Source organism: Myotis myotis, unplaced genomic scaffold (genome assembly GCF_014108235.1).
Source record: "Myotis myotis isolate mMyoMyo1 unplaced genomic scaffold, mMyoMyo1.p scaffold_m19_p_19, whole genome shotgun sequence".
Lineage (NCBI taxonomy): Eukaryota > Metazoa > Chordata > Mammalia > Chiroptera > Vespertilionidae > Myotis > Myotis myotis.
In genome coordinates this window covers 38,536,668-38,548,028 of record NW_023416323.1, presented here as the reverse complement: position 1 = coordinate 38,548,028, position 11,361 = coordinate 38,536,668, and the positions used below count along the sequence as shown (strand labels likewise).

Sequence of the window (11,361 nt, the reverse complement as noted above, 5' to 3'; positions counted from 1 at the left end):
CTCCAATTCTCACTTAAAAAAAAAAAAAAGCTTAGATGTATCCAAGCTGCAAATGTGTGGATGGTTCCAAAGTGCATTTGGAAAAATCAAGGGATCTATCTATTACGGGGCATTTTTATCACTAAATCAATCAGGCGATAACCATCATTCTTTTTCTAACGAGGAGAGTTTCCCCGGGTTGAAGGCAAGGTTTCTCCTGGCTCAAGGCCTTCGCTGGGCTTGCTCAGGTTTAGAAAGGAGCTTGTCCACAGGGGGGGGGGGGGGGGGGGGGGGCCTGCAGCTTGGTTCGTGGCTTCTTTAAGCGCGCCCCCCCCACCCCCCCACCCCCCGCCCCACCCCGCGTTCTGCAGAACCCGAGAAGAGAAAAAAGGGAGCCGGAGATGGCGCTCTAAAAGGGTGTCTGGCTTCGGGGCCGACCAGTCCCTTCCGCCGGTGCCAGATGCAACCGCGGCCCAGCCCCTGCCCTGCCCCTGCGCTCCCTCCTGGCCTCGCAAGGACCCAGGGCAGGGGAGACGGGGCTGTCCCTGACCTCGGGGCCAGATGTCCTTGCGTTTCAGCTCGAAAATAAAACGGAGCCCTTGGACCAACCCTCCCCGCCCCCTCCCCGCCCCCCATTCCTCCCGGGGTGCCCCGAGGGCCGGGAAGGGCGTTTGTAAACTGTAAGGCGCGGTGAGCCCGCAGGTGGAAGGCCAGGCTTCCTGAGGTCGCTGGCCTGCAAATCGCAAAGCCAGCGCTCGCCGGGCATTCGGGCAGCAGCCGCCAGCGCCCCGGGGAAGGGCCGTCCCTTTCCGCGGGTTGGAGGCCCTCGAGGGAGGTTGCTCCGGGCCTAGGGGTTGAGCCTTCGGGGAAGCGGAGTATAGGCGCTCGCAAACTAGAGCCGCTCTCCCCGGGCAGGCATGGAGGGCGTAGCTACCCCTTCCCAGGCCCCGAAGAGTGCCTTCGCCCATCAGTGCCCCCTGGAGGGCCCCCGGGACGAAGGGGGCTGGTCAGACCCCGAGGCCCAGCCGGGCGTCCAGGCGCTAAGCCGAGAGCCGGCCGCTCCACCGCGGCTCGCCAGCGCCACCCCCCGCGGAGCGCAGCCTCTGCAGCCCGGCCCGGCGCCTTCCTGCGGCTCCCGCTCCCCCGTCCCCACAGCCGGCGGTGAGTGGGAGGCGGCGGAGCCTCCCTTCCGAGAAGGTGCGCAGGGGTCTCAACTTGAGGTCTGCAAATGCCAGGGGTCAGACTTGGAGCGTTTCCAGGTAGATTCTGGGGGCGCCTGAACCTGGACCTCGAGGGGGCGCTATTTGACCCATTCAAGGGCCAGAGGGGCAGAGAAGCCCGGGGTCGAGGCCCTGGCAAAGGCCAGGGCGTGGAGAGCCTGAATCTAGCTAGATTTGGGGAGACTGGAGAGCAGAGCCGGATCCCCGAGGACAAAGACGGGCGGGCCAGTGGGGTTCACCCACGCCGCCCAGCGCTGCCCCAAGGACCTCGGAGGCTTGGGGCGCGAACAAACTTTGCTGCGGCGGAGGGCGGGGGAGCCGGCTGGGCTGGAGACTTCTCCCGGGGCCTCGGCTCCCTCCACCTGCGGCTGTGCGACCGCCGCCCAGCCTGCTCCCGCCCCGGCTCCTTCCCCGCCCAGCGCGCCTCTGCTCACTTAGGCTCTTCTCTCCCCTCGCCCCTCCGCCTTCTCCCTCTTGCATTTCTCCCCCACTGTCCTCCTCTCTTTCCTCCTGTGGCTTCTTTTGTATTCTCTCCTCCCTCGCCGCCCAGGTTGCTTCTCTCCTCCTCCTCGGGCCGCCGGGAGGAGGTGAGCGCGCTGCGCCTGGGGCCTGCGCGGCGCACAGGGAGGCATTTCTCCCACTTCTCCCGGGTAATTTGGAGAGGTTGTCTGTGCGCGCGCGCGCGTGAATGTAAAGCGAAAAGGGGTAGGATCCAGCGCCAAGCAGAGAGGGTCAGGGTCTTTGACATTCCTCACCAGCAGCACAAACCTCCCGGAATAAGGAATCAGTGTGGGTGGGAGTGTGCGCGCGCGCGCACGGGCTGGCTGCGCTCGGCGCGTTGGGTGGCCCGGGGTCCCAGGGCCCGGGGGCCCACCTGGCGGCCCGGGATTACCGTGACGTCACGTTGAGCCTCTGGCCACCTTGGACACCTCTGGAGCCGCACAGCCTCGCGCCGCGCCTCGCCTCACCTGGCCTCGCCACCGCGCGCCTTTGGGAACTCGCATCCTCTCCCTTCCCTGGCTCATCCATGGGCCCTTCTGTCTTCCGGACCTCGGGAGCCGGTGGAGCGCCTTCTAGAGCGCAGGGCTTGGCGGCCGGTCTGCCCTTGGCTCTGCCTCCAGTAACGCGGAGCGGGCGGAGGACCCGACGCTGGGCACCCGCAGCCGCGTAAGGAACTGAGGCAGACCCGCGGGGGCTGAGGCGGGAACAAGCTAAAGAAGAGGAAGGCGAGCCAGGCACAGCCACCATGGCCTTCCCGCACTTTGGACACCCGTATGGCAGCGCTTCCCAGGTAAGAGGCGCCTCCTTGGGGGGCGGGGGCGACTGGATGGAAGGGGTACCCAGTGCACCCGCCTGTCCCTGAGCGCCCTCCTCTCGAGTGGGTCCCCCTGGAAACCAGAGGCAGCAGGGACCAGGTAACTCTGACATCCTCAGGTCCTAGCCGGGAACCTTCCACTCCCCCAGCACTAGCTGGAACTTGGACCCTCTGACCCTGGGCTCAGCGAGGAGGGTGGGGCCTCTGAGAGCTGCCAGACAGGCCTCCTTCCTGTGCAGATGGCCTCCGAGGTGGCCAGGGGGGTCTCAGGAAAGGAGACTCCCAGTCCAGGACGCTGTCCATCGCACAACTGTCCTGCTGCTGTTCGCGGTTGACCTCTGTTCTTGTCTTCTCCCTTCCTTGGGTCGGTCCAAGCTCTCAGCTTCTGGTTCTTTCAGTTTCACAGGGTGTTGTACAGGGACCAGGGTTTCCTGGAGGAATTCTGGGGATGCCCACCACTGTTCTCCAGTTTCTCTTCAGACTGTGGGGTGTATCTTCCTGGGGTCTAGTCCCTGCCCGACCTCTGACCCGCTTGGTGACCTTGGGCCAGTCTGCACTTACTCAGGTCCTCGCGCCCTTCTGTGAGATGGGTATCTGTCTGTGTGGGACGTGACGAAGGTCTCCAAGGCCAACTTCTAGCTCTGCCTTTGCAGACCCTGTGATTGGGAAGGGGCGGGGGTCTGCGAGGGAACCAGCCCGGTGGGTTTCCGAATGTCCTCCATGGCCGGACCGGGTGGGAACCTGAAGCCCTAGCAACGGCTTAGGAGTGTCTCTAAGGGCAGTTTGGATGAATCGGGTCTTCGGATCATTCCTGTTCAGTGCTCGGCAGAATGCTGGGCACGCGGTGGCATTGAGGTGATGTGGAATGAAGGAGCGGTCCGGTGTTCGGGTCTCTGACCTCCCATGCCTTCTCTCTCGCCCCCGTAGTTTCTGGTGTCTGCAAATTCCAGCGCCACTTGCTGCGAATCCTCCCCGAGCTCTGTCCCAGACGTGGCCTCCGGCTCCACCCCGGCGGCAGCTCTCTGCTTAGCACCGTACGATAGCCGGCTGCTGGGCAGTGCGCGGCCAGAGCTGGGCACAGCCTTGGGCATCTATGGAGCCCCCTACGCGGCCGCTGCAGCTGCCCAGAGCTACCCTGGGTACCTGCCCTACAGTCCGGAGCCACCCGCGCTGTACGGGGCGCTGGTGAGTGCAAGGGGTGGGACCTGGGTCTGTGCGCCAGAACCCACCCGCCCAGGGGCAGAAGCCCCAGCAGCTTCGGGTGAAATCCATTGTGACATCTCCAGGGAAAATCTAGGAAGGACGCCCAAGTCCGAGGACAGGCAGTGGTTAGGAGTGTGTGAAGGGGAAAAGCCCATCTTTGCAACATGTTGCAGTTTGCCGAAGCCCATGCTGCTTAGGAAACATTTGCATCTCTATTCATACACGAGGTGGGCAGGTCATCACTTTCCTCAATGTGCAGCTGAGGAAGCTGAAGTCAGTACCGTGCCCAGAGTCACCGACATACCCAGGGTCAGGGACCAGCTCTGCTGGAAACTGAGGCAGGGAAGTCCCCCAGCTGGTGGGGGGAGGGGAGGGACACACAAGTGGTAACAGTAATAATAACCGCTAGCGTGTAACTACTGCTTATGCTGCACCAGGAATTCTGCCCCGCGCTCTTCTTCAATAGCCCGTGGGGACCATTATTATTATCCCCAGTTAGCAAGGGGAAGCGGGGGCGTGGAGTGGTTAGCAACTGTTCCCAAGACCACACCGCCAATGCGAGGTCCTGGGTCCTGGAATTTAAACCAGACCAGTCTCCTCTGGAGTTTACACCCTTAGCAACTGCCCCGCCTCGTCTCCTCCCCACATGGTGGGAGAACTGAATTCTGACTTCCTCCCCCCACAGAACGCACAGTATGAATTTAAGGAGACTGCAGGGAACTTCACACCCAGCCTGTCACAACCGGGAGCCTACTGTCCCTATGAGCCGACTCTGGGACAATACCCCTATGACCGGTAAGGTGTGGGGGGCACAGGTGGCTGGCATGGAAAGTCCTGCCCTGTCCATGGCCCAGGTAGGGCTGATCTGGGCAGTGAGTGGGGAGGGGAATGAGCAAGCGGGGAGGGACGGGCTCAGAGCCCATTCCCAGGCCACACGCCCTCTCCCGCCTGCTGCCCCAGGTTGCCAGCCCCAGGACCCTGAGCCAGGTTCTCTCCCCGCAGGTACGGCAGCACTGTGGAGTTGACTGGTGCCGGGCGCAGGAAGAACGCCACCCGGGAAACCACGAGCACGCTCAAGGCCTGGCTCCAGGAGCACCGCAAGAACCCCTACCCCACCAAGGGCGAGAAGATCATGCTGGCCATTATCACCAAGATGACCCTCACCCAGGTGTCCACCTGGTTCGCCAACGCGCGCCGGCGCCTCAAGAAGGAGAACAAGATGACGTGGGCGCCCAAGAACAAAGGCGGGGAGGAGAGGAAGGCAGAGGATGGGGCCGAGGAGTCGCTGGGCTGCCTACCCGGCGGTGACACCAAAGGTACCAGCGGTGAGCACCACCCCAGCTGCCTGCCTGGGGGGTAGCTTTTATGGAAGGCACTGCTCGCTGACCCTGGCTCATGCATCCCCTGCAGGCCTCAGGGCCTGTGCCTGCTGGTACCCTCTGTCCCGCCTTCCCTACAGAACCAGTTTCTTCTGGACTTTAAAGTGCCACCTCTCCAGGGCCCTTCCTGGCCGCCTAAGCCAGCGCAGCCCTCTGGTTCTTCTCTATGGCCAGCCCCTCCTATTTCCTTCGCCACCTTTGCACTGTGACCCCTTCAAGAACCTCAGTGCCTCCAGAAGCCCTTTCCCTGAATGAATGCTTAGGTGATGTCTGGCACAAACTTAGCCCTTCGTCCGTATGTGCTGAATCACATCCTACCCACCAGCCACCCGTGCGTGTGGAAATGCAGGAGAAATTATCCCCTTGCCTTTATATGGTTGAGAGACGGAGACCCAGGTCTTAGCGACAGCAACACGGTGTGGGTTCCCCTGGCCTGGGGGCGAATACAGAGGAGGAGAGGACCGGTGGGGTGGGGTGGGGTCAAGGCTGGGGCCAGGGTGAGGGCTGGTGTGGTCAGTCTGGTGGATGACTCCCAGAATGCCCTGAGAGCAGGGCGCATCTCGCTAAAAGCTTCTGGGGATGGGCACTCCCGCGGATTTCCCTGGGGGCCTGGCGCTTTTCTCACTCCCTCCTGATGTCCTGCAGACCTCGCTGCGAGCCGGGAAGCTCGGGGATTCCGGCTGAGTGACCTGGAGGACCTGGAGGAAGAAGAGGGGGAGGAGGAGGAGGAGGAGGAGGAAGAGGAAGAAGAGGAGGCAGCGGTCCCAGCTACGGACAGGCTCGCTGAGTTCCACAAGGACGCGCAGGCGCGGGGGACGCCTTGCGCTGCAGCTCCAATGGGCCGGCGGGAGCGCAGGGAGTGCGGCCTGGCGGCGCCCCACTTCTCCTTCAATGAGCCCCCGGGATCGGGAGAAGCTGACTTCCTCCGGGCGGAGCCAGGGGCCCCCACCCTGACCACGCACTACCCCTGCAGCCAGAAGCCGCGCATCTGGTCCCTGGCGCACACGGCCACAGCCAGCGCTGCCGAAGGGGCACGTCCCACCCCGCCCAAGCCGCGAAGCCCCGAGTGCTGCCTGATTCTCCGACAGCCCGCAGGCCCCGGCGGGCGACCCCCGGTCCTCAGAGACTCCGCGCGCGAGGAGCCCGGCCGCGCAGCCAAAGCCTTTGGGAAGCCCCCGTTTGCGATGCAGGGGCTGCCCCTGAGCTGCGCCCCGTGCCCGCGGCGGAGGGAGCCCGCAGGGCAGTGCCAGTACCCGTCGGGAGCAGAAGGTAGTGGGCCCCCAATGGCGCTGGGACTGTGTCCAAAAGACGCCTGCCCGTGTGCTGCCCAGCCATGGCATGCCCTCTCGGACCCTTGGGCACGGCCGGGGTCCACCTGGCAGGAGATGGTCCCACAGCACTCTTTGAAACGGAAGCTTAGAGACAGCGGTTCTAGCGTTCCCTCATTTTAAAGCCAAATAATAGCAATAAGCTCCGAGTGAGACAGTGACGTGCCTGGGGTCACCTAGAAAGTCACTGAGGAGATGGGCAACCCACCCCTCTGCACTGGCACCCACTGACCTGCCAAATGCACCAGGTGGGCACCATCACGACCCTCTGGCACAGATGCCCAGGCCCCCCTGCCCGCCCTTCAGAGGAGGGCAGTGAGCCCCTGCCATTCGAGGGATGGGCAGGCACCTGGGCTCCCCGGAAAGTGTGAAGGGCAGGGCCAGACGCACACAGTTTGCAAGGCCGGTGCTTAAGAGAGAGCTTCCAATCCTCTCTACAGCCCACAGACGGGGGGAGCCCCGGGTTGGTGATGTCCTTGGAGCGCACTCAGCCCCAAGATCACCCCTAAGCAGGGTGTGACTGCCAATCCGTTTCTCCTTCCCTCTCCTCCCTCCCCGCTGGTTCCCTGGCCAGGCCTGGCGGGAGGAAATTTCACCCCCACAAAAGGCCATTCCCCCAAGAAATTGGCAGCCTCCAGCAATTACTGTCAGATTCTGCTCTTTGTAGTCATTTCTCTCAGGATTAGTTGCGGGCTTAGGAAATTGGGTTACATTGTTATTTGAATTTACACACAAAGGGGTCCGAATGTTACCTCTGGCGAGCCAATTGCTTCTAGAGACCTTTGATTCCCTGCGGAGGAGGCACCCCTGACCTCCAATTATTCGAGGAATCGCCACCCAGCGGCCCCCGGGTTTTAATCAACCTTTCCTCTCTCAGCAGGTTAGCGCCCCGGCGCGATTTGCGGAAGCATCCTGGAAACCAGCCCTCCTTTCCCAGCTCACCTTCCCTCCAAGAAGCGGGGAGACCTCACCAGGAACTGGGGGCTCTCCCTGCGCGTAAGAGACGGACAGACACACAGAAACCAACCCTCCCGCAGGCTCTCCTTGCACGCGGAGCTGGCAGTGGGGGCACAGGGGGACAGACACACAGAAACCAACCCTCCCGCAGGCTCTCCTTGCACGCGGAGCTGGCAGTGGGGGCACAGGGGCGGCACCTCAGACCCCAGAGGAAGTGGTAGGTTACCTTGGGGAAGGCAGGGCGAGTCTGCCTCCCTCCTCTGGATTCAGAGTCTGAGCTGCTCCCTCCCCCCGTCACCCCCGCCCCCTCACTTTGTAACGTCCATGCTGACCTGGCCCCTAAGGATCACCTATGTCTACCGCCCCCCTCCTACCCCCCAATTCCTTTTGTCCTTAAAAATAATCAAGCCGGACCTAAGCTGTGTGGCCTCTCTGTGAGCGGGGCGATTGGAGAGGTGGGGGAGGACGGAAAGTGGCCAGGGGTTCCGGGGACAGGGCAGTGTGGGCTGCAGACCTCAGTCCCCAGTTTCTGGGAGAGAAATTGACAAGGTTTGAGCCAAGGCCCCGGCGCCTGCAGCTCAGCCCACGGAACTCTGCGCGCACCCAGCTCCCTGCGCCCGCCCGCGGGCTGATTCCTGGGCGCCATAGGAGGGGATTGCAACTGCGAGGTCAGGGATGGTGGGAGCTGCCAGGGTTTTTGTCTGGAAGCTGCGTGTGTTCCCCTCGTACTTGGGTTTTAAGTTCACTGGGAGGATGGGACAAGGAGGATCTTCGTGGAGGTCCCCTGGCACTGAGCGCTGGGACCCCGCGCTCCTGGGATGGGACGGAATGGCGAAGTCTGACAGCTGGCCAGGGGGAGGCCGGACGGGTTATTCTTTCCTTAAACCGGTGTCAGGAAACACTTCCAGTCTGGGCCCACCAATGGGAGCGGGCGGGCGGGGAAGGGGGCTTGGTCCCTCTGTGTGGGGAGCAGGGCTGGGGTGCGGAGGGATGAAAGATTTCAAGATGCCAGCGCAGCGCCAGAGCGCGCGCGCGTATGGGCGCAGTGGCTTTGCTTTCAGCCAGCGCGCAAGCTCGCAGATGCCCAGGGGACAGAGGGAGGAGCATCAGGGGTCGGGGCCTAGTGGGGAGCTCCGGGGAGCGGGGAGCGGATGGGAGCGGGGATGACAGCTGGGGTGTGCGCCTGTGGGCTTGACCCTTGAGCAGCTGGGCCTGGGGGGGCGGGATAGCCTTTCAGACCTGCAGGGGTGCCAGCCGGCCAGTCCCCGGAGTCTGGGGTGGAGAGGGTCCCTGTCCTGGGGGGAAGGGAGGGAGAGAGATTTTAAGACCCGTGGAGGCTGCAAAGGAAGGGGGTGGTTAAACTGGGGGACCAGCGACAGGCTACCTCCCTGACCCCTCCCCTCCCTGCCCCCTCCATCTTCCTTCCATGATGGGAGTCAGGGCAGCTGTGCCCTGATCTTGCTGCCACACCCCTTGTGCTTTAAAGAGAAGCCTTGGGCGAGGTGAAGAGAAGCCAAGCCTCTTATATGAATTTCAGTGTCTGCAGAGGGTGAAGGCGGAAGAAAGAACTGACCTTCTGCTCCCAGGAGCGAGCATTTCTGCAGCTCCCTGGCTGGCCTAGCTTGGGGTGGCTCCAACCCCACCAAGGACCAGGGTGGGGCAACAGTAGTTTTCCAGTGAAGCGAAGTGACAATATAACAACAGCTGGTCGCATGGAAAAGTAATACAATAATTAATACATAATAACACAAGCATGAACTCTATGATTCGCGCACACCTTCGACTGAAAATCTATGCAGCCTGCTTTATCGCTGCTCTTTATTTTTTGAAAAGGAAACATCTTTGGTGACCAGCATCCCACGTCAAAATTGAGACTGTGTGACCCAGGGGGCCTGGGACTCAGGGAGAATTCTGCCCACCACCCGTCTCTGCCAGATTATTTTTCCCAGAACCCCAGTTACTAATCCTGCCAGTCATCTTCTCATACATAAGCTTTCTATGACTTCCAGCCACCAACCAAATAAAGTCCAACTCAGGCACTCACAGATCTTAGCCCTACAATTGGACCCCAATGCAATGGGACAGGACCTGGAGTTAGTGCAGGCTCTACAGGGTCAGAGCACTGTCCCCAGTAAGACTGCCCTCACTTCAGACACCAGCCACAATTTTTTAAAAATATTTTTTTTATTGATTTCAGAGATGAAGGGAGAGGGAGAAACATCAATGATGAGAGAGGATCATTGATTGCACCAGCCACAATTTTGAGGGCTCCTCACGTCACCTGAACTTCTGACCAAAGGGCTATAAATTTGGGGGTTCCCATGACCATGGTGCCTTGATATCCCCTCTGATTGGTCACTATTCCCCCAGACTGGTTACTACAGTAACTCCTAGGCTCAAAGGTCGAACTTCACCTGGGACATGTAAAGTTCTCCCCCCTCCTTCCTCATTGTTTTCCTAGTCCCCTTGGGCTTTCTTCTTCTGGATAAAGGTCTTCCTTTTCTTTATTTTGTAAATATAGACCTTTTGCTGTTCCCAGCTCCCTCATTCTATGGAAATGTGCCAGTTGCAGCTTTTTAGCTTCCCTGTTTTATGGAAATACACCTTCTCCTGCTCTGCAGCCCTGTGCTTCCTCCATGGTCCCCTTAATTTCCAGAATTTCTAAAATTTCCTAAAACTTTACTATTTTACCCCCCAAATTCCTGGTTCATCAAGAAGATGGCCATCTGCAAGCCAGGAAGAGGGACCCAAATTACTAACCGGTAAATATTTACGAAAAAATCCGCATTATTAGCTGGTACGACTATTAGCAGGTGCGCCGGTTAATAATGTGGATTTTTCAATGAAATATTTACCAGGTGCACCGGTTAATAATACGGATTTTTTCATAATATATGCTGGTTAATAATGCGGATTTTTCAATGACGTATATACAGGTATATATAAAAAGATTCAATTAATCCTTCCCTAACAAATATCTTAGATAAAGACAGCCCAGAGAGTGATTTATTTCTTCTCTATGTTGAAACGCATCATGACACCAGCTCCTGGGAGCCGTGTGGAAGCCCCACTCTTCTTTCATCCGGGAGGAGACTGTTCTCCCCCTTCCGCTCTGAGGACCTTCTCCGCTTCCTCATCTGTGTCCAGCCACTGTGCAAAGCCAAGTGCAAAATCTTCCTTAAAGACCATGACCCACAAAAATACAAAGCCCTTTCTCAGATGAGGAAATGGAGGCCAAGCGGGAGGGCAAGGGACTGGCTCAGGGTCACAGAGTCTGTGCTGGGAGGGACCCCAACATTCCACTCAGGGTCCTTTTTGGTTCCTCCTCCCCTCTCCCCCAACACCACACACACACACACACACACACACACACACACACACACACTTCCTCTGGGAAGTCCCTTCCCTGCATTCCTTCTGCTTATGGACACAGATGTGCCTGTCCCTGCTCCCGGGGGACCCTCCAGCCACCCTCACTGACCCGTGGCTTAGGGTCCGGAAAATTAAACTGCGAAAAGATAAACATTATTTCCAGTCGGCTTTGCAGGATTAAGGCTTGTAATAAAGAGCATTAGCTAGAGGTTTCTTTCAAGGCGCTCTCAACCACGCCTCCTCCTTAGGGACTATGTAGACACCCCCCCTCCCAGCTTGTTCCTGGGGTCCCGTTGGGTGTGGGGCTCCAGCTAACCATTCTATGGCCAGAGAGGCCCCTCAGCACACACTGAGCCAGCACTCGCAGCAGATGGGGAAAGTGAAGGCCCCAGAGAAGGCACCCACCCAAGGCAGAGGCCACGTGGCTGATCAGGGAGTAAAGGATGGAGGCTGTTGGGGGGGAGGGGGGGGGTCGGGCGCGGGGATCTGACCCGCACACGGCCTCCAGCCAGCCAGCCTTTTCCAGGAACAGTGAGCCTTGGGGAAGAAAGCCCACCTGAGCCGTCCGGCCTCACCTCCAGGACCTCAGAAGGGTGTCTCTCCATCTC

At 60.1% G+C, this 11,361-nt stretch overlaps 1 protein-coding gene across 1 annotated transcript in view; it reads left to right on the top strand.

Annotated features, from left to right (window-relative positions):
• The first annotated feature begins 2,445 nt into the window (after positions 1-2,445).
• The window catches only part of IRX6 (iroquois homeobox 6), a 33,700-nt gene continuing 24,784 nt past the window's right edge, over positions 2,446-11,361 (top strand). Inside the window, exons 1-5 of the mRNA XM_036346855.1 lie at positions 2,446-2,490; positions 3,442-3,699; positions 4,403-4,512; positions 4,720-5,033; positions 5,742-6,365. Of these exons, the coding sequence (XP_036202748.1) occupies positions 2,446-2,490; positions 3,442-3,699; positions 4,403-4,512; positions 4,720-5,033; positions 5,742-6,365 (1,351 nt within the window). The remainder of the gene's footprint in view (positions 2,491-3,441; positions 3,700-4,402; positions 4,513-4,719; positions 5,034-5,741; positions 6,366-11,361) is intronic.